The sequence below is a fragment of the Argentina silus genome, assembly GCF_951799395.1.
Source record: "Argentina silus genome assembly, chromosome: 6".
Lineage (NCBI taxonomy): Eukaryota > Metazoa > Chordata > Actinopteri > Argentiniformes > Argentinidae > Argentina > Argentina silus.
In genome coordinates, this window is record NC_139660.1 from 14,016,507 (window position 1) to 14,041,616 (window position 25,110).

Consider the following 25,110-nt stretch of genomic DNA (forward strand, 5'->3'; position numbering starts at 1 on the left):
TTGAACACATACCTTAAAGCACTTACTGTAACCCCAGCAAGGAGTAATCCTGAGAACATGAGCCACTGTGGACAAATAAACTCATATTGGTAATTTGAACTCTATTTGTACTCATAAAACAATGTAGGGGTGGAACTCCACGGCTGTACATTGCACTAATATTGCAAGTATATATATTTTTTGTTGGTTATCTTTTTTATTTATTAGCCAGCTTATTTGATATAGAATGATTACATTTATCATATGTAAAGTATTGCAATTATAAATGCATAATTTGTTCCTAGTATTGTATGAAATTCTGAATTTGGGCCTGATAGGCTAATTTTATTTTTTCCAGGTAATATAGCACTCATACTGTAATCTGTGTATGAATGTTATGTGTACCTGCAATAGTCCTAATTAGGTATAACATAATGCAAGACTAATATAGCGGTACAGTGTAGGCCTATGCTTTCAATCTATAATTTCAGTTCGAATTTGTAGGAAAAGGGAAAAATATTAAGGGGGGTGTAGACATCTGTGTGGGTGGATTTATCAATTACGTGGGTGGAACCCTCTAGTAAATTCGTCCAGTGCGCGTCATGGTTAGTACGGCAATACACAATTCATGCACAAGTCACGCTATTGGAAGATCAATTGTGTTTGCTTTTGAAAGCCGTTGCAGCCACTGAAGACATTTTTTGTGTTTTTCTATTAGTTCACCCACCGTTATGTTTTCAGCGTCATCTCCGTCGCTGGAGGAATGTCGAGACCGAATGATTTAAAAATAGCATCATCTCTTCTCTGACAGCCAGCTCACAGTGACTCCTGTAGTATTGTGGTGTGAGAAGCAGAAATGCGAAGATGGCTACAGATCTAGGAGAGCTGCTGGTCCCATATATGCCCACCGTCAGAGTTCCCAGAACAGGAGACAGGGTTTTCAAGAGCGAATGTGCCTTTTCCTACGATTCTCCCGTAAGTGTCTCCCCTTATTATAAGGGCGTTTTGTGTCGCAAGCTCTCAACTCATCCTGTATGCTACCCTAACACACGTAAATAGCTGTGTAGTTATGTGGCAGGATCTGGGGGTTCCATGACCAGCCACCATTCTCTTGAACTTAAGCAACGAGTCCGAAATAATTAATTAATTGTTGTTTACATCTGGTGGAATGAGATTTCCTTTGTTAAAGGGCACACTTCTGTGCGTGAGTGTCATAGCCTAATAAATTAACACACGACACCTGCACGAGCTCTATTATTCCAAATCTACTGCTTGTTTGTGCGACAGTGGCTCCTCGTAGCAGTGTGCTTACTGTGTATTTTTCCAGCTATGACTCATGATCAAGTAATTGGGGGAGTGATCATTTTCTAGCATGAATTTGGTTGTCGGTATTGGACGCCATCTAGACTGGCATTATGGCAGACAACATACAAAAAATAAAATGTTGTTTTGTGCACTACCATTTTATTCATTTACAATGGCACAACCCGCAATTTAACGAGAGAAACGTGACAGACGAGTTGAAAGCCACGTGCCTTGTGACTATTTACGCAGGAGCTCCAGGAGTTTTAGTCATTCTGGATTAAGTGTAGGCTACTACTACTAACAACGTTGTTCTCCACCAACATCTTTTAAAACATGAATTCTTTATTAAAGCCATTTTAAAAGTGACTCAGCTGTCTGGAGTTCATCATGTCAGATTGAAGACCGGTTATTTTTATCCCGCCCTGTTGAAGCTCATGTATCACTCTGAGGTTGAGCTACTTAAAGGTTTGTCACAACGAGTTTTATGAGGCCTATTCTCAATACAGATATAGGTTAGTATGAGGGGTTATTTGTGTGATTGTATTTTTGTTATACCTTAAAAGCCTCTGTCTTGTGTGAGAGCCTTGGCCTACAAGGTGTCAATTGGGGCAATTGTCGCGCCAGTCAGTTGAACACGTGTGCGAGAGCTTGGGTGAATACTTTGTAACTGTTGTCCTGTTTACGCAAATTACATTGTCAGATAACAACATTTAAAGATAAACCAAATATTTGGCATAGTCTCCAAAGATTACATCTTGCACAGATGCAATGTATCAAGGTGGGACCTGATTGTAGCATATTGTTTTAGAGAATAAGGCTATGGATACTGAACACACAGTTGACTGCACATGTATTCTATGCACCTGCCACAGAGGTGTGTCAATAACTTACTTACATTCCCTGACATGCTGCTGGAAATGGTCAAACCCCTTACTCCCCAGAGCAGTGTGTTGACCCCAAATATCATTACTCAATGGTATTATGTCAATTATTGATGTACATTTGTCATTCCTCATTTCAATTCCTACAAAAGAAGGTCCACTTTAGAAAACATCACAGCATATTGAGAAGTTGATGTTGTCATGTAATACTAAACATGGCCTTTTTCTTTCTATACAGTTCATTGATTCTATCTACTGAGTTACTGTAGGCTACCCTTTGACACAGAGTTACCGTTAATAAACCAATACGCCTAAAAAAAGATGGTTGTGATACAATGGCTGAAGGAGAACTACTGTAGGTCAGTTGTGCCTTCTTTCATGATGGGTCTATGAAAATACAATTGGTTGAAGTTATATAAATCCTATACTTTGCACTGTCGTTTGGATTTTACACTTATTTTGGTAATGCTTTATTGTCCCTTACCACTGGCATTTACAAAGTAATTATTTCATAACAATTGTAAAAATGTGAACTTCTTAGTATTAATTAACTATTTGTTCCTTTTGGTCACACTTTAGTTTCTCCTACACCTGTGTAGTTATTGTAGTAAAAACATTGTATTAACATGTTACATAATAATTAATGGCTTTGTAATCACACAGTAATGAAGTTTTTTTATTACAAAAGTGGAACTGTTTCACTTGTGTCAATTACTATGTAACAACATGTTTTTAATTTATTTTTAATTTAACCTTTATTTATCCAGGTTAGTCTCATTGAAATCAAATCTAGAGACCTGGTTATTACATTAATAAAGTATTACTACTAGAGTGATTACTTTGTTACTACGCACACGTATAGTAAGTATAGTATAGTAGTCCAGAAATAATAAAGTGATGCTGCCCATGTGCTACATCCTATCTTGACTTGAAGGCACTGTCACTCATTGTGCAGGCTGTTCACTAAAACAATTTGTTTTGTTTTTGTCTCCAGGAATCTGAGGGAGGCTTGTATGTGTGTATGAACACATTCCTGGGCTTTGGAAGAGAACATGTGGAGAGACATTACCGTAAAACTGGACAGAGTGTTTACATGCACCTCAAACGCCATGTCAAAGAGGTAAGGGTCATAAAGCCCCTCCTTGATTCTGCATTTACATACAGTATATTGTATTTCAATTGGCAAATGAGTCAAATTATGATAAAGTATTAGAAATAACCTTTTATTTCTGTTTGTTATTTGTGTACTGTAGAATCAATGATTTATTAAATGCAAGCACTATAGACTTTGCCATATGTTTTGAGGCAACAAAATTACAGAAATATTTATATTAGCCTCATAAGACAAAGCAGCTTGTTACCTTTTAGATACTGTGGTAGTTGGTGTCTTCTTTGCTAGTATAGGACATTTAGAAATCCTTTACCTTCCATGTGTTGCATTTGTACCTGTCGTTCGCCTTGTTCTCTGACATTAAGCGTTGTATGACACTGTGATTCTCATAGTTTCTAGTGAAATTTAGTTTTAGAGGGGGAGAGGCAGTGAAAGATCTTGGATATTTAGTTATGTGATCATGACACAGGCTTTCTTGGAATGATCTCCTCGATCATCTGCAAATAGCATGAGTGTAGATGCTAGCCTGAGAATTGATGGGAATGCCGCACTCTAAGATGCTTCATACCCTTTAAGACCAGGTCCTAAGACATAACCTTTAAAATAAAATGGTAGAAAAATACAGTGCTACATAGTATTGATTAGCAGCACCCACCCACATACTATATACCCAATAATATGATCGCCAATCAGAACTGCCAAACTGCTATACTGCTTCATGCACCCAGAACCAGGCTCCGCACAATGGGAGACCATGCCTTTTCCTCCCACGCACCATACATTTGGAACTCTCTTCCTGACAATCAAGGGCTGTTCAGACTGGTGGGGCTTTTAAAGCAGGCCTTAAGATGTGTCTTTATCAGCTGGCCTACCCATCCCCCTAGACTTTGATTGCTGCTATTATGATATGGTTGTATATATTTGTATAAATATATAAAAAAAATGTTTAGAACAATTTATATCAGCCTGTTTCTCTCTCTATAGAACATATAACAATAGTACATTTTGGACAATGGACTTAAGGCAACATTACAGGTTGATGGTCCAAAACCAAAACCTTTGCTGCCCCACCGACCATGGTTTCCTCTAGGTTCTAATTGACCCCAGATAAGCCCCCTTGTAAGTGCTTCTATTTCCATGCTTGGATCTGTCCAGAAACAGCTGGCCGCATTCCGCCGGCTCCTGTATCTGCTGTTTTCCCATGAGGCCAGTTGGTCCGGAGGAGTGTGTCAGCATACTTTCTGTCTGTTCGATGTGTCTGCCTCCCTGCCTATTGCACAATTGATGGGCAGCCACCTGCACTGGATTGGATGAGATAGTACTCAGCCATTCACAATGGGTTGTTAGCCACCCACCAGCTAGCGATTTGACATATGTGACACTGAGTGGTGGATAATAAAAAAAAAAAAAAAAAAAAGTAAAATAGGATGTTTCATATTTATTGATGGATACATGTATGCATCTCTCTGGTTTATTCTATAATGTTTGACCAGCCCAGAGTATCATGTTAGTATTGCTATACATCTTCGCAGTTGTGGTATTCTCCTTGCTTTAAAGTAGAGGCAAGTGTTTTCTCTGGTCATGTGACCTGGTTAGGAAAAACATAATTGTAGTCTTTTAGAAAAAAACATGGGGTTTTCACTTTTAAGGAGAATTTAGACAATTTTGAATAAGACGACTGAGTTTCTGCTTTATGTTGACTGCTATTTCCCACAGAAACCCATAGGCGCTTCAGCAGGAGCCATACCCAGACGAAGAAATGGAAAAGTGTTTCTAGGTAAGCCTAATGGAGAAAACTGTACTAATTTTGATGAAAGCATTCCCCTCAAACTCCTTCTCCTTTTGGCATTACAGTCACACCTCTCATACAGTAATCTTCTTGGCGGTCTTTCTTGAGAAAATATTCTGAATAGAATTCATGAAATGAATGGGTAAATTAGAATACGAATATAACTGGTTTGGAGTAGTTCAGCTTGTGATTTCACACCAACAACACATTTTTCCCCAATTACTGTTTAAGTAATCACTATTCAAGTATTCACTCTCGTCATTAAAAGTGAGGTTTTGAGATGAATCCCGCTGCTTTTGCAGCCTTTTTGCTCACTGCAGTGAGGCAATTAGAAGGGGAAAACATTGGACATTATGTGTTAATGTTATTGTTTTTATTCGGCTATAAAGCAATGGACCCACACTCATGTCAAAAGCGACATATTCCGATGTTGAGCCCCCCCAGTTCTTTCAAGCTTAATTTAGCTCATTTATTTGTATATGCAGTTAGTAACCGTTCTAAATCTAAAGTGCCACATGCCCGACCTGGCCTACTCTCTTTCTGAAGGGTGGTTGGTTTACAGTGGGCCGCCCACTTGCCTGTCGTCTGGACGCCCCCAGCTGCTCTTCCCTGTCAACCCAACCCCCCCTGACACACTTCTGCCATTGGCCGCCATGACAGGCAGAGGAGGACCAGGTGGCTCTCTCTCTCACCCTTGCTGACAAATGATCAGCACTGCCCTCCCCCCCCCTTTCCTTCAGCCACCCCCACCAACATTCACACTCCTATCTCCCTGTGCTTGGTGGCCACTTCACTGGCAGTTTTTGAATTCCAAATCTACCGCTTGCTCCTATACCCCATAAGGAGGTACTGCCTTTTGATCTGAGAAGATAGGTAGGACACAATATGGCCGTGTAGGATGGCAGTTACAATATTAGGCTTGGCAAGGAAGTTTGACTATATATTGTTAATAGCAAAGCATATCTTAATATTATTAACCTGACTCCAAGTAATTTAATTAACGCTATGTGCAAAGAATTATTGCTGAATTAGTACAAGAATGGTCAAATACAATGAATCAAATGAGGCTTTAATAATACTGTATACTTTTATTACCAGATGAATACTTCACAGAACATTTTTATATTGTACCCTCAAGGGTAAATGGTAGATGGCTTTTGTCATTTCCATACAAGTCTGATGATCTAATCAGAGCCAGCAGCCTATCTCAGATGTGATCATGTGACGAGAGGCTCCAAACAAAAGCCACAGGGGAAAGAGCGTTGGGGTTTCTGCTGCACTGTGCTGAGGTTGCTCACTACGCTACTTTCAGACCGATTTAAAATGACAACATGATTTTACATCAGCTCTGTGGCATTGACTTCTATTGTAAACCCAGAAGTCCAGTGTCCTTACCTACAGATTTATAGAGTATCATGCCTGCTAATGTGGATGTCCAAGCTTCAAAGATGCATATTCAAGATAAGCTCCCTATTTTTGGTCTCAAAACCCACTTGTTAGTCAATAACTAACATGGTACAGTATCACAAATGCATTAGATCATTATGAATCAAGTGGCACTGTGGCAGTGTATGTTGATTAGCGGTTGGTACAGAACTTATGGGAGCATTTTATTTTCCAATAGGCCTCTACATACCTTGTCATCATTGTCAGTCACTGTTCCCTGGTAACTGAATGTCTGCTTCCTCTCTCGAAGATTTAGAGCTAAATCGTGATTTTAACGGAGATGATTATGAGTATGAAGACGAGGCCAAGCTTGTCATATTCCCAGACCACTACGAGATCCCCTTACCAAATATAGAGGAGTTGCCTGCACTGGTCAGTGAGTGTGCCCATGCTCTCTGTTTGTGCCATGCATGCTGAAGGGGGGTTTCACCTCTGACCTTTTTCAGCATCCTTTTTTTTTTTTGCTTGTCGAGTGCAGTGACTTTCATGTATTTTTATGCCTTGCATGCTGTGCCTTTTGTTCATTGTTGTTCATCACATGCTCATTTGTTTGGTAGTGGAAGTTATTTTGTGCATGTATCGCCTGCAAGTGAATACAAATACTTTATTAGATATGTACTGTATAACGTATGCCTGCATACATCTGGTAAGAATGAACAAGACTGTAGCTTGCTTTCACTATAGTATATGCTGAAATTTAACGTATTTCAGAAAAGCTTTCATTTCTAAAGTGTTATGCATGTATGTGACAAGCTTAGCTAGATAAGTGTGTGTGATTTTGCAGTTAGCCATTTGTTCAGCTCTGTTACTGGGACGTAATGCGTTTATGTACCACTTATTTGAATACCCATTAAAAAAAAAACATTTTTGGCTCCTCCATATCTTTAATTTGTTGAAGTAGCTAAGCCAGATAATGTTTTGATCAAACTGAGTGACCTCTAACACTTTTTTTTACTTGCTATTCCCATTTTATTGATGCGTTGTAACTAGTCTCCCCAACCACATGACTTCAGTGCTTGTGAATGATATACTGCAAATGGATTAGATATGAGAATCATTGGAATATAATAAATGTATTTACTTTCTATTTGCTTCATTGCTATTACTTGGTCAGTTTTTGCCCGTGACTGTATATCTAATATCTCTGTATGCCCTGTGTGAATCCCCAGGTGACAATAGCCTGCGATGCTGTTCTCAACGCCGCGTCGGCCTACAAAAAACAGGAGCTTGACTCCTGGGAGGAGGAAATCCAGGTATCCAAACATGCCAGAAGTCTCAGACAGCAAGACAACGGAGTGCGGATCCCACCCCGGTAACTAACCAAGGCCCAAGCTACTGATTGACTGAAAGTAATATCATGCCTTCTTGTGATGCTTGCACTCTGGGCTCGTTTTTCTCGTGTGATTTAGAAATCTGCCTTGTGTCAAGTAATATCTCCTGTACCTTGGTTCCCAAAGACACATCACAAACAATACAATATTGTGGCCATTGGTAGACCTCTCAGCCAAAGGCGTTTATTAATTTTCTATGCTGGGGGTGGTAAATGGCACTGGTAGAGAATTGAGTTGGCTGTTAACTGATTTCAAGGATTATAATGTCAAATAAACTGTTCAGGCTATTTCTCCCAGTTGAGCAAACATTAAAGCAGAGGAAAGTGATTTCAAACGGAAGTTCCTTAGATGACAACATGTCCCTCTCTTAACCATGGTTGTGATCCAGGTTGCCTACAGTACATTGTCACGCTCGATCGTGTTTAACATCTCAAGAATCACATTAATATGATCTGCACAGTCCAACTCCAATGTAGACAACCTTGAACGAAACAAATAATGTCTTCTCTGTACTACCTTTCTGCTCTCAGTGGCTGGAAATGTCAGAAGTGTGAGATGAGGGAGAACCTGTGGCTGAACCTGACGGACGGAGCAGTGCTTTGTGGGAAGTGGTTCTTCGACGGGAGCGGAGGAAACGGCCATGCCCTGGATCACTACAGAGAAACCAACTTCCCCCTGGCTGTCAAACTGCACACTATCACCCCAGACGGAGCAGGTTAGGGTCTAATACTAACCCTCTAATACAAACTTACAGTGTAAAAACGGCTCAATTGATTTAAACCTCTTTTTTTTTCTTCATAACACGTGTTATGAGAATGGCAATAAAAGGCTTATTATCAACAGTTTGTTTTTTAAATATTTTGTTTTCACTCATATTTATATCTAGATATTTATTCATTCGACGAAGAAGAGGCAGTGCTGGATCCTCACATATCCGAACACTTGTCACACTTTGGAATAGACATGCTACAGATGCAACAACGGGTAGGTTCACCCAGCATTGGAGAATGAGCTCATCATGGGCTCATTTTGCTCGTTTTCTTTATTGCATACACTTAGTTCAACAAATACAGGCTTTAATTGTCATCTTGATTAAGTGACCTAAAGTGACTTATTTCAAAGAGCCATTTCCATTCACATAGTCCCTACATTAACATGAACACTTGATTATCATGTGGGTATACTGAATTTGGACCTATGCTAGCCTCTCTTCCCTTGTTGTCTCCTCAGACAGAGAACGGCCACCACACAGACAACAATGCGCGGCCGCGGGTGAGCGAATGGGAGGTAATTCAGGAGTCGGGGATGAAGCTGAAGGCTGTGTATGGCTCGGGATACACTGGCATGAAGAACCTGGGAAACAGCTGCTACCTGGGCACCACCATGCAGGTCCTCTTCAGCATCCCTGAGTTCCAGAGGGCGTAAGTATACCTGGGAGGGGCTGCCTCAATGCCCCGGAGCTGCATTTCATCCCTGAATGTTTTTCTCTCCCATCTTACCTCATTCCCTCTCCTTCTCTGATCTGGGATGACTTGGCATGTGTAAGCTAACCTTTTTGACACCTATCCAGCCCTCGAAGATCTAAGAAGGGGAGTGAACAAGAGCAGAGGGGAGGGAAGCACTTTCTGGAATTAAATGCAATCCAGGGTTGCATTTTTATGATGTGCTAATTTACTTCTTTTTAAAATGTGTAAGTGATCACCTTTGATATCACATGGATATTAGCTAAATGATAACTGCTGCTTTTTCTTCTTCTAGTAAATAGGTATTTTCATCGAGTGACGTCTCCACAAAGTGGCTCACATGTGCACTTAAGTGAGTGTCTAACGTGTTGTGAATCTCTAGGTATGTTGGCAATCTACAGAGGATATATGACTACTCACCTCTTGACCCCACCCAGGACTTTGCTACACAAATGTAAGTGAATAAGAAAGTGACATAATGTTGTGTAATATACCTTCTTCTAACGTTCTTCTAATGAATGATTGTTCCAAGTCCTTGCTGAATAAGTATGACATAAGTGCCATAAATTACTTCAAACAAAAGGTTTAATATCCTTACAAAAAAAATATTTTGGAGTACAATGCATACAATTATTTTGTACTCCATTATTTTGGAGTACAACCCTTTGCTAAAGCCACATCCCACTGCTGAAGCCACATCCGTCAGCTGCTATTTGAGCATGCTCAGAGCACTCACTAGTCTAGATGAGAGGACCTCAATAAGGCCACTAATTTCACTTGTTGTCTTTTGAAAAGCTTGTATTCTAATGTTTATTTGTATTCTAATGCAACTACAATGTAATGTAATTGTACAATGGTAGGTTATATGCATATTTTTGTATCAATGGTATCTCCCACGCTAATTTCACTTGGTGTCTTCTGAAAATCTATGTACTCTAATTTAGAATTTAGTTTTTTTTTTTTATCTGCTTGTTCATTAGGGCTAAAATTGGCCACGGACTGATCTCAGGCCTGTACTCCAAACCACCAATGAAATCTGAGCTCATTGAACAGGTGATGAAAGAAGATTACAAGGTATTAGACTGGGTATGTCCAGCTCGTTATCTGGGTATATACATGCATATAGCATTCAAATACAAACATGACAACTGGCCCTTGATATGGGAACTGAAATGTAATGTTTGTGGTTGTCAGATAAGCAAGGAAAAGAGTGTTAGTTGACTGTACTGTACTTGTCCTGCAATGTAGCCAATAGAAAACTCTCATGCAAATACACATCCATTTTACACCAAGCAGTGTTAATTTCCATGGAATAAGCTCCTGCTGTAAAAGTGACTGATAGTGTACAGTATAGATGTGTCCCAAAAGTCTTAAATGGCTTCCTCTCTTTGCTTCATTACCGTCACCAACACTGTTCTGAAATGATGTGATATACAAGTGCAACTTGGTTGAGAGGGAAATGCGACAAGGAAAGGAAGCCATGGAAGCCAATTGGGACGTAGCCTACTGTATGTCTGAAAACCCCTGACTTCCCCTTAGCCTTTATTAGCCACAGTAATTGATAGGGTTGGACTGTGATTCTGCACTTCCTCTCCAAGTCAGACTTGGACAGACCCAGACAGCTGGGAGGAACACCATTGCATGGGAGAATGAGGAGGGCTTGTACAGGCAATATTCAGTCTTGTTAGTACTTTGATTCTATACTATTAAGTCCAAGGGTGTGTTTTCACTTAACAGCAAATGTGTAACGTTTGTAACATGTGATATATGCACTACTTTCATTGACATGGGAGTGTAAACTCTTACCTTTGTCTATTTACTGGTATAGATCAGTACCCCTTGCATTCTGTTTTAGCAGCTGATATTCAACAGTAAATCTAGCGCCATTTAAGCATTATTCACTGCTTAGATAACTAGCTGCATACAAACTTGAATTGCATGAGTAGTGTGAATTATTGCTAGTTAGATTGATAGATGATTAGAGGACAGGGAGTCTCCTGAGAACTGAACACAGCAGATACTGTAAAAAAAAAGTAGTCACAAAATGCCAATGTAAAGACTCCGTAGGGTAGCCAGCTGTTTGTCTGTTCATTTTGAGTCTGGGGGAAAGGGAACTTGGGATACCTGCCAGCATGCCTCTTTTGTTGTTTTTTGGCAATTGGGACTCAAGGCACACTGATTATGTGGTGTGCCTTATGGGCCTGCATCACATTGTTGTCCTCATATAGTACCAGTGGTTTGGTGTGTTGTCTTACCCTCCCCTTAGACAGCTGTCGGATCAGTATTCATACATTGTGTGTGTGTGTGTGAGAGAGAGAGAGACACACCTGTGTGTGTGACACCTTGTTTTTGTTCCAGCACCAGCAGAAGGGTGTTTCTCCCAGGATGTTCAAATCTCTGGTCAGCAAGGGCCACCCAGAGTTCTCCTCCAACAGACAGCAGGACGCCCATGAGTTCTTTCTACACCTCATCAACCTGGTGGAGGTGGGTATTGCTTCATCGCAGGATAATCCAGAAATGGCTTCTTCAATGGCTTCTTATACTGTAGGTCTGCAGTTCAAGTTCTCTACCCTACCCTCCCTGAAGTCTCTACTTGTACACTCCCTGTGCATGTATATGAAAGCATGGGAATAGTCTAAGAATGAGCTTCTCATAAGGGAGAGTGAACAGTGTACACTTCAGGGAGAGGGGTAGAGATTTGTACCACAGTCTTAAGAACATTAGCTTGTAAACTAAGTGTATTTGTACAGACCACCATTGTCATTAAACTACTGTATAGCCATGGAAAAAATGAAAACAATGTTTCACGAAATAGCCGGACTAGAGTGTTCCTCTGCATGTCAGTCACTGACTTGTCACACATGGTCAATCTGGGGCATTCGGACGGAGGGTTGCCAGGGTGGGGGAGGTGACTGCTTTCAACGAAACACGGCACGCTGTCCCCTTGGCTGGCAAACATACACTTGTGCTCTGAAGTGACTTTCTCAAACAGGTTAAATTTAGACCACCCCTATCCGTTACACAGGGCAGATGATGCTTCCTATTCTACAGTACCTCATCCAACCCCATTGAACATGCTCAGACATGCTTTCTCTGCTCCGTGTCCTTGAAAAACAACATAACAAACAGCCCAAATCTGTTCACTAAACTCCTCTTTTCCATAGCTGATTGTCTACCATCTATAGTTGGAAGGGAAATGTGCTATGCCACAGAATCTAGCTAGCACATGGAGTATTGAGTGTAGCAATACAGAACAATTGCAGGTGTGTTCTAAAACAGTAATCTCACAGTGCTTAACAGAAAGTAGAAATGTTAACACGACAGACGCACAGAAACAAAGTTGACTTCATATTCACTAAAACATGTTTTTTCTGAATCTATTTTCGACTTATTGAACACCCATTAAACATATTTGACTGAGTAGGGCCCCAAAGTATTGAGTATATTTGTGGGCATCTTCAGTTGTCCTTATCTTGTGGAGGAACTGAGGTGGCTGAATAGAGATAGCTGCACCGTTACAGTAGCTTAGCCTTCTCCTCCATCAGCGAATTTAGCCTTGGGCCAGCCGGCTGAAATACTTGACTGGTGTTGGGAGTAAAATTATAACCTGTGTATTTCTGTAGTCTCTTAGAATAGAAAGGCTGCTGCTTGGACACTCCATACAAGCCACATCTATTTTATTACAGACCCAACAAATCAGTTTTGGCCTCAATGACCCCAAGACACTTACTTCACAGTATTCCATACCACAGTGCTGAATAATTATGAACAACTCATCTCCTACTTTGAGTTTTTGCCACCCTGTCCATTTAGTCAACTGTTTGGATTTCGTTACCAAACTTGCTTGGTCACTAATTCCAGAAAAAAAGATGATTGATGATACCTAAATTCATATAATATTTGAATCTGATCATTTGCAGTCTCTGTTCCGCCCCCCTCTCTGTTTGTGTCCCTCCAGAGGAACAGCGTGGGTTCAGAGAACCCCAGCGATGTGTTTCGGTTCCTGGTGGAGGAGCGGGTGCAGTGCTGCCAGTCACGGAAGGTGCGCTACACCCAGAGGGTGGACTACCTCATGCAGCTGCCTGTCCCCATTGAGGCAGCCTCCAACAGAGGTAAGAGGACCCATGACAGCTGGTGCAGCTGGTACAGCTGGCGCAGCTGGCACAGCTGGCGCAGCTGGCACAGACCCCTGGGGGAACCAGCAGGGCACCTGCTTGAAGGGCATGGAGGGATGGCAAGGGGCACTAGCTCTCTGCATGCTAAAGCGTGTGTGTGTGTGTGTGTGTGGGGGGGGGGGGGTTATTGTTGTGTTTCAAATGCCCAAGTGTGACTGTATAATGTGTGACCCGACCTTTGGGTTGGTTGACACTAGCTAATAACTGCAAGGGCCATTCTATTTATGTCTGCTAATGTGTAAATTGCCCCTTCATTGGCTTTAAATCACCCTACATACAAGCAACACCACTACAGTATGTTGTTTTTGTTACATGGCCTGGTGTGTGTGTGTGTGTGTGTGTGTGTGTGTGTGTGTGTGTGTGTGTGTGTGTGTGTGTCTCATGTCTGTGTCCACAGAGGAGCTGATTGCATATGAGGCCAAAAGAAAGGATGCAGAGGAGAATATGAGGGCCCCTCCAGAGCCAGTGAGGGCCCGCATCCCATTCACAGCCTGCCTGCAGGCCTTCACAGAGCCTGACAATGTCCCCGACTTCTGGAGCTCGGCGCTGCAAGCCAAGTCAGCCGGAGTCAAGTAAGTACCAAGGTCTCATCCATGTTTTTTTGCACCACAATATTCATGTATTCATGTTGTACAAGACCCTCTAATATGAAATGGTTAAGTGAAAAATAGAATGTTGAATAATGTGTTTCTCGATGTAAAATGCATCCTAGATCAGTTTTCATATTCTGTACACAATTCTGCCTGGTATATATTGATAAAGATCTGGTGAACCTGTTCTAAATGGTTGCCCCTCTCTTTCCAGGACCTCCCGGTTTGCCTCCTTCCCAGAGTACTTGGTAGTGCAGATAAAGAAATTCACATTCGGGGTGGACTGGGTTCCAAAAAAGTTAGGTGAGTGAGAAAGCAATACTTTAGGATGTTTTACTTTGATACATGCTCATCCACAGACAGTGTATTGTCAACACAGTTCAGCAGTAACACTATAAGACCAAGCAAAATCATATTAAGAGATCATATTTATTTTTATTTTTTAATGATTGGCCCAGATTTTTTCTCATGAAACTCTAGTACTCTTAAACAGTTCTCCTGGTCGTATCAGTTCTGTGGATACTCAACAGAGGGCACTGTTGCACTGTGATTCAGTGCAACACCTCCACTGATGATGCAGACGGAAGCAACTCTTGCCTAAGCTTTTGCTTCACCTGAGTTGCACAGACAAAACCTTTCTCAGGAAAGTGCTGAGGAATGTTAACTATTTATAAAAGATGTAGTTCAAAGGAGTTTATTACTCACTCTTGCACTTTTTGGACACTTGCTTTTGCTGCTCAATTCTGAGGACAATCAGAACTACACTGGCCTGGAGTCTGAATAGACCAAGGTTGGTGCTTTAAAAAAAACAACATGCAAAAGTCTAAGCCTACACCTTTTACCGGGTTCTTGTCACTTAGCATTTTGCAAGACAACCTATGTAAAACAATCAAAGCAACTTATCAAAGCGATACTATCACCTTGTATGATCTTGTTTTTGTTACTTAATCCTCAGTGGCTAAGGTGTGCAGTGGGTTATCACATTACACAGAAACACCAGCTCAATCACAACTCTCTAACCCATTACCTATTAGCTTTCAATGATGACCATGCCCTGTCTGACTTGATCTCACTTTATTATGCCCTGTAGTCTTCGGTCACAGTCTTCTCTGTTGTGGAATCTCTCTCTTTTTCTAATGTGTCTAATTCCATATTCCCAGACCTGGCTATAGATGTCCCAGACTTCCTGGATCTGTCCAAACTCCGAGCCACAGGGCTGCAGGCAGGAGAGGAGGAGCTCCCGGAGCTCACACCTCCCATTGTCATTCCTGAAGACACCAGAGGTAATGGGCTGCTTTAGGACACGCACTGACAAACTAACATAAAGCAGGTTGTGTTCTAGGTTGTCTACATAGCAGACGAACAGGTTGTTATATCATATTGATGGTGTTCCTGTGGATAATCTGTGCAGTGCACCTGCAATGTAGTGTAGGCTAACTGGAACACTATGAAACTTACCACCTCTGTAGCCACTTTTGGCCTAAGATTAGGAGTCTCGCTGTGTGACCAACCTTACTGCTAAGCACAGTAACTGGAAAAAGATTAAACAAAATACTAAGTCAAATTTGAAAACAGAATCAGGTTGTCCAAATCTGAAAAAAAAAGCAAATCTGATTGTCTCCGGTATATTTAGTCCTGCAATTCCATATAGTGATTTTCCCCTGCTCCTTTCCTCCTTAAAAGAGCGAGACACCTACTCTGCCTTTGTGATCCTAATCTCTATTCATCCTTCGGGGGTTCTGTTGTGTTGACGAATGTATCTTCATCCTGCTGTCTGTGTTCCACTTAATATTTTAGCAGGCAGGATCCAGGCACGCTGTGTACTGTTCTTAGACCCTGACACACTCAAAATTGGCTTCAGGAAAGGTTGCAAGACAATGTTAGCATCAGATGGCACCCTGTTCTGTACTTCCCACTGACGCAATGTCTCCCTCCAAGAAGCTGCTAGAACCTTGTTCAGCTAGATACAGTACCTCTCCGGCTGTGAAACTTCAGGGAATTTAGTGAACCACATTAAATATTGATTGACCCCCCTCATTATGGAGCCTTTCTTGGTGGGTGAATAGAGTGATTTATTATGGATCTGATTTCTGTAATGTATGTTCTTTGCCATTTCAACAGTTGATCTCTCTCAACTGTATATCCTGGAGGGAGGAGGGATCATACCTTATTGTAAATGATTAGTTCTCAAAATGAGGGGTTGAGAGCGAGCGATGTTGTTTCTGACACATTTGTAAGATGATGAATTGTACATTTAACACTACCCCATTATCTCTTGTCCTATGTCATTAGCGATAAAGCACTCTGTGGTCACCTTTCTCTTTCCACCAACGCTTGAGGACCTCCGATTGATTTTCGTGTTTCAAGCAAATGTGTTTCTCTTTGCTTCTTGAAATACATCATTTCCCGTCAATTAGCATTAAAGACTGGTATTGATTCAATGTACCTCAGTGCCTCTACCATAGAAACACATCGCAAACATAACAGTCATTGCTTTCCATCGTTTGTAATGAAAACTTATATCTGACCTTAAATGGAAGGATTGTGTTGTGGTTGATCTAATTTGGGCCCATGTTAGATTCGATTATTCTAATCATGCAATAAATGAACCAAGAATCAAATTAAATCATCATTAAGAAATAATTTGCACTGTGGCTACATTGTTTATTTAGGTCAGTTACTCAAAAAGGAATATGTTTTTTGAGGTTTTTGGTTCATGCTTGTTTATACTGTTTATACGGCATTCCATATTTATATTTATTCTGCATCTACCTCATGTTACTGTTAATACATATATACTGCTAGACTGCATTACCTATACCTATGCTCATATGCTGCTACACTGCTCATACTGTAACTATTTATTCTGCTATAATGCTACTGCTACTCACATACTGCTATACTGCACTGCTATATATACTGCTTATACTATACTATATTATACTGCACTACTACTGATCATATATTGCACTACCTGTAAATACTGTTCATTGCACTTTCTGCTATTTTGCACTTCTGGTTAGACGCTAACTGCATTTCGTTGTCTCTGTACTTGTACTCTGCACAATGACAATAAAGTTGAATCTAATCTAATCTAAAAAAAAAAAACAAGTTGAGCGATATACTTTCTGTATTTAAGTTGTTCTTTTAAGTAACACATGTTAATTTCCCTTTCAGATAACTCAATGAACTCTATGGATTGTAAGTATTACATTTCTCTTGTCTCTACCACTATACATGTATACAACCCATTTCCATAGATTTACGACCATGGAACAACCTTTCATTTTGCACAGCAGTAATGACTAATGCTGTGAAAAGAAAGTATGACGATGCAAAATGTAAGCAGGTGTGGCAGCTGCACCATAAGTCTGCCTGCTTGCAAATACAACTTTTCTTTTAGGTGGGTTCTTTCTTCGTTTTTAGCTTGTTTTTCTTTTTGATAAATAAGCCCTCAACATGAAGCATCCCCAGGCGGTTCTTCTCCGGTTCCTCTTTAATGAGGCCCGAAGAGAAAACCACAACAAACCTGTTTGGTTGTAAAGCGGTCCATGTTGATTTTTTTGTGTTTTTTGGTCTTCCTCAGCTCCAGAAATAGACGAGTCAGCGGTGATGCAGCTGGCAGAGATGGGCTTTCCTCTGGAGGCCTGTCGGAAGGCAGTGTACTACACAGGCAACATGGGCCCTGAGATGGCCTTCAATTGGATCATAGCCCACATGGAGGAGCCTGGTAAGACTCCAGAACTAGCATACACACACGTACTATTCCAGTGATGTGTTTACAGACAGACACACACACACACACACACACACACGCACGCGTCGTGTGTGTCTGTCTGTAAACACATCACTGGAACAAAGTGTATGTTTGTGTTCATCAAAGCTAAGAGTTACTCATAACGAGGCCTCTGCTGAGTTGTCAGGGAAAGCACTTAATGGCTAATTCATAACTACATATTATAACTGCATGTTTTAAGATGTGGTCATGCAAATAATGTGTAATTGGATTACATTATGTTGCTCTCCAAATCTGAGCTGCTGTCAGCTTTTGTGCCCTGCAAACTAACTTGAGTAGCTTTCAGCCAGGCATAAAAAACAAGAACGACTACGCCACAAAACATTTAATCAAAAAGACCCAAATAGAGTAACTATATATACACTGCACATACAACGTTGGGAGGAAAATATTGTGCCCATTTTCATTCATAGCAGGTAACGATAACGAAAGCGCTGGTGATAGTCAACTGCAGGGTAAGTAGGGTAGTCTTTTGTTTATCAACACCCTCCATTTGGTTTTCTGTGAGCACCACTTGACCTGTATCAATTCCTGTGACTTTGCACTCCACAGTCAGGTCTGAAAACAACTCCTAACCCACTACCCTTACGTTTTTAAACCTGAAGGGATGGGGTAACTGTTAGCAGTGTGATGGAGGCTATCCTATGCCCCACTAAAAGGATTTTACTTTCACCGATCCAAGTTCTTAAGATCTGCAGATCTCTAGATCTGCAAGCACTAAAATGGTGAATGAGAAAGGGGCCAGGGCTTGTTTTTTAGGACCAGACTGCCCTACCTTCCTTCCATTACCACTTTGCCAAGTATACTTACAGTACCAGTAACAGTGCTGTATCTTGGGATTATTATGGATATTTTGCCTGTGAAGTCCTAAAAGGGAGTTCAACCTTTTGTTTTTTGGCAACCGAAGTGAGAACACAGACAGGGATTAAAAACTAAAACATACTCTACAAACTGAATGCAGTCATCAAACACTAGTTTTCCTCCCGCTAAGCAGTAAGCTCAAGGCAGGGATAAACAATGCTAATTTACCTACCATGTGTTTCAGAAAGTATAATAAAATATGTTTGAAAAAGCATAGAAATAGCATAGAGTCAAGATGTCTAAATAGCTGACAGATCATCATTCTATTGAGGGAAAAGGCTTTTGACACGTGGAATCAGATTTCTATACTGAGGAAAATCTTCATGTGAATGGTTATTCCTCACCCAGGGGGAAATCAATTCAACCTTTCTGCTTTCTTGCAAAGATGATAGCTCAGTTATTCAAGTCATAATTCAAGTAAATACGAACAATCTTATCAGTTGGTAAACAAAGGGTAAAGATGATGATGATGATGATATGTTTTTCAGAAAGGATGATTGTATTCATCAAGTGTGCATTCCTTTGTGCATGTGGATGTGTGGCTGTGTACACGTGTGTATGTGCATGTTCCACTAATTAATGTTTTGACAGGAAAATGCCAGAGGCCTTTTGGCATGAGGCTGGTTCCCTATAAACAGTAGAAATCTTGTGTGTGTTTGTGCATGCAGCACACCATATGTGTACTGTATAAGAACACGTGTGTGGTTATGTTCAGTAACTGTTCAACAATTAATTCTCAAATGCTATAGTTCAGTTGATTTCAGTTAATTAAGCTTTATGTTTCAAAGCAAGGCTGTCAAGCTTCTTCAAAGAATGTCTTTCAGCAAGCTGAACATTGCATGTTTTAGCTGCCACTTTACTGTTTTTGTTGTTGTTGTTTGTACTTGCTCTATACTGAAATTTCACACAAGTAATTAAGAATTCAAGAAGTTGTATCTCAGTGGGTCTCTGAAGTTGTTTAGTATGCATGAGGGTAGCCTTAATGCACTGTCTCAGTAAAAACACTTCTATATTGCAGTGAGATAAAATGTACATTTGTGTATTTAGGTTTTCCGTCATATACTGGCAGTAGTTTTATGTAAATTATACTCGTATTAGATTGTGTGCTGTGGTTGATTATTATATTATTATTATTGTTATATAGAATTATTATTGACTGCAGTTTGAATGGGGGAATAACTCCACGTTCACACTCTCTCTTTCTCCCACCTCGTCTTCTTCCAGACTTTGCAGAGCCCTTGGCCCTGCCATCCTCCATCCTGGAGTTGGGTCCCACTGTGGGCGACAGCCCCACCATGGGGGCCACCCCCCTGGACAACCAACCCCCCGAGGAGAGCATCGCCATCCTCACCTCCATGGGCTTCCCCCGCAGCCACACCATCCAGGCCCTTAAAGCCACGGTCAGTGTCACACACACATACACAATCTTATGCTCTGGGGATCAACACACATGGTCCTGGGCACTGTTCACTAGGCACAGAACAGGAGAAAACCTTCTGAAATGGAAAATGAAGTGAGCGTACATATTGGATTGGTATGATTTTTCTTTTTCTTTTCCCTCATGTTTCCTTCCTATTGAAGACAACCCATTGACTCTGTGTGTGTGAGCCCCAATACCTGGCAAATTAAAGGAAACTCAATTCATTTTCTCTTAACTCTCAGACGATTACTGTACTCCCTTGGGGTCCAAGGCCCTGAGGTCACACTTCAAAGTGTTTCAATTAACTGTGAGAGGGTGGCTTTTGTGTTATATCTTATTTGATTGTGATAGGTGGAGTGCTCTGGTCATTTAGAATTGTTGTACATCTTACTGGTTTACACACTATGCACTGCAATATGGTAAGCATACCATCTATCTAAAAAAAAGGGCAATCTATATCATTTAACATATGTTAATGTCTTATACTATTGTGGGCTACTTTTTCCATCTGGTTTGGTATTTATATTTTTGACAAGTCATGGCTAGACATAGTGGCATGATAAGCCCTTCAGCCATAAACAACTTGGCTGGCTGGCCTACTTGTTGGCTTTATATATTAAAATTGTAATAACTCCTTGGTGTCCTTAGTATTTACAGATCTCTGGTTTACATGCTGTTTACAAATAATCTCAGTATTGGGCCTAACATAGTGCAGAGCAAGGTGTGCTATTTAAGTGTGTTTCTCAGCCTTGCCATTAGATTTTTGTTGGAAAACAAATAATGTACACAATGTACAATCATTGTATACAGTGGCCTTGCTGGATAAAAGCTCAGCTCATAGAAATACTGTATCATATGAGGCAACCTTTTTCAAATGGTCCCTGATTCTCATTATTATGAACCGATTTGCCTTGTCAGCAAAAATAGACCCAGCACCCCACGTTCTATACCAAAATAATCACCCAGACCTCCTTGTTTAGCATCCCTTATGTCTCTTTACACTACACTGTCCACTGTTTGTCTTATTAAAAAGCCCAGGGTCCTCTTGAGAGGAATGGAGGTGTGAAACAGCGGGGGGTCTCGTGGGTCGTCTAATAATAGCCCTGTGGCAGGGAGGAATTGTTCAACCTCGGTGGCCTGTCAGGGAACGGCCAGAAAAAGCAGACGCGTCAGTCGCCCTCACCAACTCCCACCCCCACCCATGTGCTCGCCGCACTGGCATATGCGGTGAATCACCCCTCTATTTTGGATTAAAGGCTAAAGCTAAATGAAGGATTTTACCACACAAGGATGACCACTACAGTTGGGCATTTATTAAGCCTCTGAATGAGTGAGAATGAGAGACTCTGGGATTGGATTGTGTATTTGGAAATGAAAGCAATTTATTTTGTTGTTGAGGATGTCAATCACCCCTGTCAGTCCGCTGAGACTGAGAGAGTTTGAGATGAACAGAAAGTATATTGGCAGTCATATTCTATGTTGATAACGAAAGACAATCAGATATCCATTTTTATCTTCACTTATCACAACATTTATCCTGTTGTCATATGTTTTATGCTCGTCACTCTGTCGTAGCCCAGCAATAATACCCCTTTAGATTACTAAAGTTTATTGAATAGAATTATTCAATTTCTGATGATGCATTAGAACAATAACCTGGAGCGGGCTCTGGACTGGATCTTCATCCACCCAGAGAGCGAGGAGGAGAGTGTGGCTCTGTCGGACATGGCGGACACAGAGCCAAATGACAACGCCTTCTCCAACGCCAACTCACACAGCGACTCCACACTGTCCCCAGACCAGGATTTGGCCTCGGGCCCCCAGATCAAAGACGGACCTGGACGTGAGTGTCTGACTGTGACCTATGACCTCTCTGAACTCAGATTTAGGATCAGTTTATCTGTGTCCAGTTTTAATATAAGGTGGCCATTGGCCAACGTAGTTGATGTACAGTACGTTTATCATTAACCTAGAAAGACATTACTTATCAGACTAGGAGGAGAACGGAGATGGAATTGCGCCGTATAAGCCCCTCTAATATGATCCTATATGCAGATGATCTAGTAATGCTTGGAAGTTGAAGTTACTGTGGAGTGATTGGTTTGATTTCCTGTTTTCCAGGTTATGAGTTATTTGCCTTCATTAGCCACATGGGAGCCTCCACCATGTCTGGTCATTATGTATGTCACATCAAAAAGGAAGGAAGGTGAGTCTTGCAATATACTGTAGGCTAGGTACTGTTCACTGAGCCACTTAAAATATGACTAATAAAATGTATGGAACTTATTTGCATCTGATTTGAATTTGACATTCAAATATCCCAATTAACCACAAATAACTACCTGTTAAAGTGTGGATAGTAAGTAATTTGTGTGGATAGTAAATAATTTGTGTGGATAGTAAGTCAATTTGACATTTAGGAGTCAGGACTAAACATTTTCTAACTTCAACCCCCCCCCTCCCTAAACACACACACTTCAGATGGGTGATCTACAATGACCACAAAGTGTGTTTGTCAGAAAGGCCTCCAAAAGACTTGGGCTACATCTACTTTTACCGTCGACTGTCTAGCAGCTAGACCCGCTGTAGCTCCCTCCACCCTCCAACCATAGAGAACCACAGCCTCACAACCGGAAAACAGGAAGACAACAACAACAATGGAAACTACGGAAACACACACCCCTAGACCAGTGAAGAGGAGAGTTCAGTGCTTCAAGTGTGGTCAAAAAGGGAAAGCAATGTGTATTTGTACTGTATGTGATTATCGTGTGCTTGTGTGTATGTTAACGTGTTCTTCTCTTCGTCTACCGTGTAGGTACAGAGGGATGTGTGCAATTTCAGTTATTGGAGTGCTCCACACACAATAATATCACATATCAGATCATATTATTCATTCTCTATGCCTTCAGCTTCTATGCCAGTATTTTTTTTTAAGTGGTACTTTTTTTTTTTTTTTTTTTTTTTTTAGAAACGGCAACGCTTCACTGCCAGCCCTAAAATGCTCTGAACCAAAACTCAACAAAAACTAATTACAATGCTGCTGCCTGCAAGTTTTGCTTTTGCCATGTGGCATGGAATATTGTGGAATATTTTTCCATCCCATGGGGAATCAAAAGGACATCAGGAACCCTTAACATGTGGAGTAACACGTTGTGTCAGATAGAAAGGAAGGCGATGTAGAGAAATGGTCAACATACAAAAGGATCAGAATAAGGGAAAGTATGACACTTTGTTGACTATGATGGACACTTTCACATGGCAGTCCATGAATATGTAATATCTAGCTGACTGGAGAGTCAAATATTGGTGAATGATTGGAAAATGAGAAAGAAAATGAGAAAGTATCTGCAAGTCTGTCTTTGACTTGCAGATAATGGGCTAAAATTGTGCTGGGTTTCAGAGGAGAAACTTTCTCTGCACAAGGACAATTGGCCATTGTCTGAGTCAGTCGTTATTTTCAGTTCTCAAACATATCTTTGTCTAAAAGTGGTTTTAGATAACAAAACAAAGATATTTTATATCCCAAACTTTCATAAATAGACATTGTGCCAGCTCAGATACCCAAAATGGATACTTTATGTATCTGATACAAACATTAACCTGTATTGCCTGCATTTATTGTTTAATTTGTGGTTAAAAACTAGATATAGAATGTGGTAACCAAAATTCATTTTTTGTCCAAGATTGACTTGCAATGCAGAGAATCTGACTGCATTGGATAAAAGCCCCAATTTTGTTGAATACTAATCTAGAAATATGTTGCCTTTATAGGCCTATGCAGTCATGGACTGACTACTTTTGAGGTTAATGTTCGCTCATTATGACACTGTAGTCCTCCAATTTTGAATTGTACATTTCTTTTAATTTGACACACCACCTTTTTCAACACAGAATGTATTTATGCATTTGAACACAGCTGTCTGTGTTTTTACTACTATAGCAATATGCACTGGAACAGATTTTCAACTCTTGAACATACAACATACAGTACTGTATAAACATACAACTGTTGGTCGTAAGTTGACCTACAGCTGCGGTTCATTATGTCCTCTCATCCTTTAAGACTGGGTGCAGTGCTGAATGTATTCCTAATCGGTGCTCACTGTAACCAAAACAACATCTCAGCTTTAATGCTCAAATCTACCATATCAAAGACTAAACTGGCCCTCTGGTGCATCGTCACCAACCCTTGTGTATATATACTGCATTCCCCATTTGCTTGTACACTCTCTGCTTATGCACTCACTCACTAACTATGTTTTTTGTGTCCAGCACAGTCTCACCTTAGATTGTACACACTTGTATGTCTTATCAAAGAAGATGTGTTGACAGATGCAATATTTAACACAGCTGTGGTGTGTTGCCTATAGAGTTCATTGTATGATACTGTGGGACTCGGAGCAGAGTAGGTCAACTTCTATCTCTTTTTGCATGTTCCGTCTCGACGAGGCAGTTAAATGTCGCATATCAAAAACATCCCTTTCATATTCTATTTTTCTAAGAATATTTACCTGGGGCCCTGTTCAATCAAACCCTGATAACAGGCTTCTGGGATGCGGTTAAACCGCAACTGTTCTTGCACTGAATAATGCACATTTGGATTCATGTACATACTCAACAATGTTCTCAGATTGAGACAAAGAGACACAAGAATTCAGAAGTACTACCCTGGTTAAGGGGTTTGATTAAGTAGAGCCCCCATGGTTGTGTTCGGGAGAAGATTACACCGCTCTGTCAATGTCTCTCATCCGTGTCAGATACTACTTGATAAATTGTTGCTATGTGCATTGCCTACGCAGTTGGGAATTTTGAATGGTCTCTATGCAAGTGTTGTGTTTCTGCAATTTCCCTTCCACACTTGTTTGTTTTTCCATAGAAATAAATTGTATAGAATTGTATAGATCCTTTCTTCTTCCCTCTGTACCATTACAGTACAGTATATTGCTGGTCCTACATAGCGGGG

The 25,110-nt window shown here is 40.7% G+C and overlaps 1 protein-coding gene across 2 annotated transcripts; it reads left to right on the forward strand.

The window, feature by feature from the left end:
* The first annotated feature begins 837 nt into the window (after nucleotides 1-837).
* On the forward strand, nucleotides 838-22,775 carry usp13 (ubiquitin specific peptidase 13). 2 transcript variants are annotated; one of them, XM_083672534.1, is made up of 21 exons: nucleotides 838-954; nucleotides 3,160-3,285; nucleotides 4,993-5,053; nucleotides 6,762-6,883; nucleotides 7,681-7,823; nucleotides 8,373-8,557; nucleotides 8,729-8,826; nucleotides 9,073-9,263; nucleotides 9,688-9,759; nucleotides 10,286-10,379; nucleotides 11,664-11,789; nucleotides 13,264-13,417; nucleotides 13,878-14,052; nucleotides 14,285-14,373; nucleotides 15,231-15,353; nucleotides 17,248-17,271; nucleotides 17,657-17,800; nucleotides 19,952-20,127; nucleotides 21,795-21,990; nucleotides 22,269-22,353; nucleotides 22,629-22,775. In XM_083672534.1, the coding sequence occupies exons 1-21, from the start codon at nucleotides 844-846 to the stop codon at nucleotides 22,723-22,725; spliced, it is 2,592 nt and encodes an 863-aa protein (XP_083528660.1). In that variant the 5' UTR covers nucleotides 838-843; the 3' UTR covers nucleotides 22,726-22,775. The 2 variants fall into 2 exon arrangements, with proteins under 2 accessions (XP_083528660.1, XP_083528661.1); XM_083672535.1 differs by lacking the exon at nucleotides 17,248-17,271.
* Nucleotides 22,776-25,110: the final 2,335 nt, after the last annotated feature.

Excerpts from the sequence above, each read along its gene's own strand:
- usp13 (XM_083672534.1), top strand. The coding sequence starts at position 844 with ATGGCTACAGATCTAGGAGAGCTGCTGGTCCCATATATGCCCACCGTC. Across the intron at positions 9,264-9,687 it reads ATCCCTGAGTTCCAGAGGGC|GTATGTTGGCAATCTACAGA; the intron begins GTAAGTATACCT and ends GTGAATCTCTAG. Across the intron at positions 17,801-19,951 it reads AGCCCACATGGAGGAGCCTG|ACTTTGCAGAGCCCTTGGCC; the intron begins GTAAGACTCCAG and ends GTCTTCTTCCAG.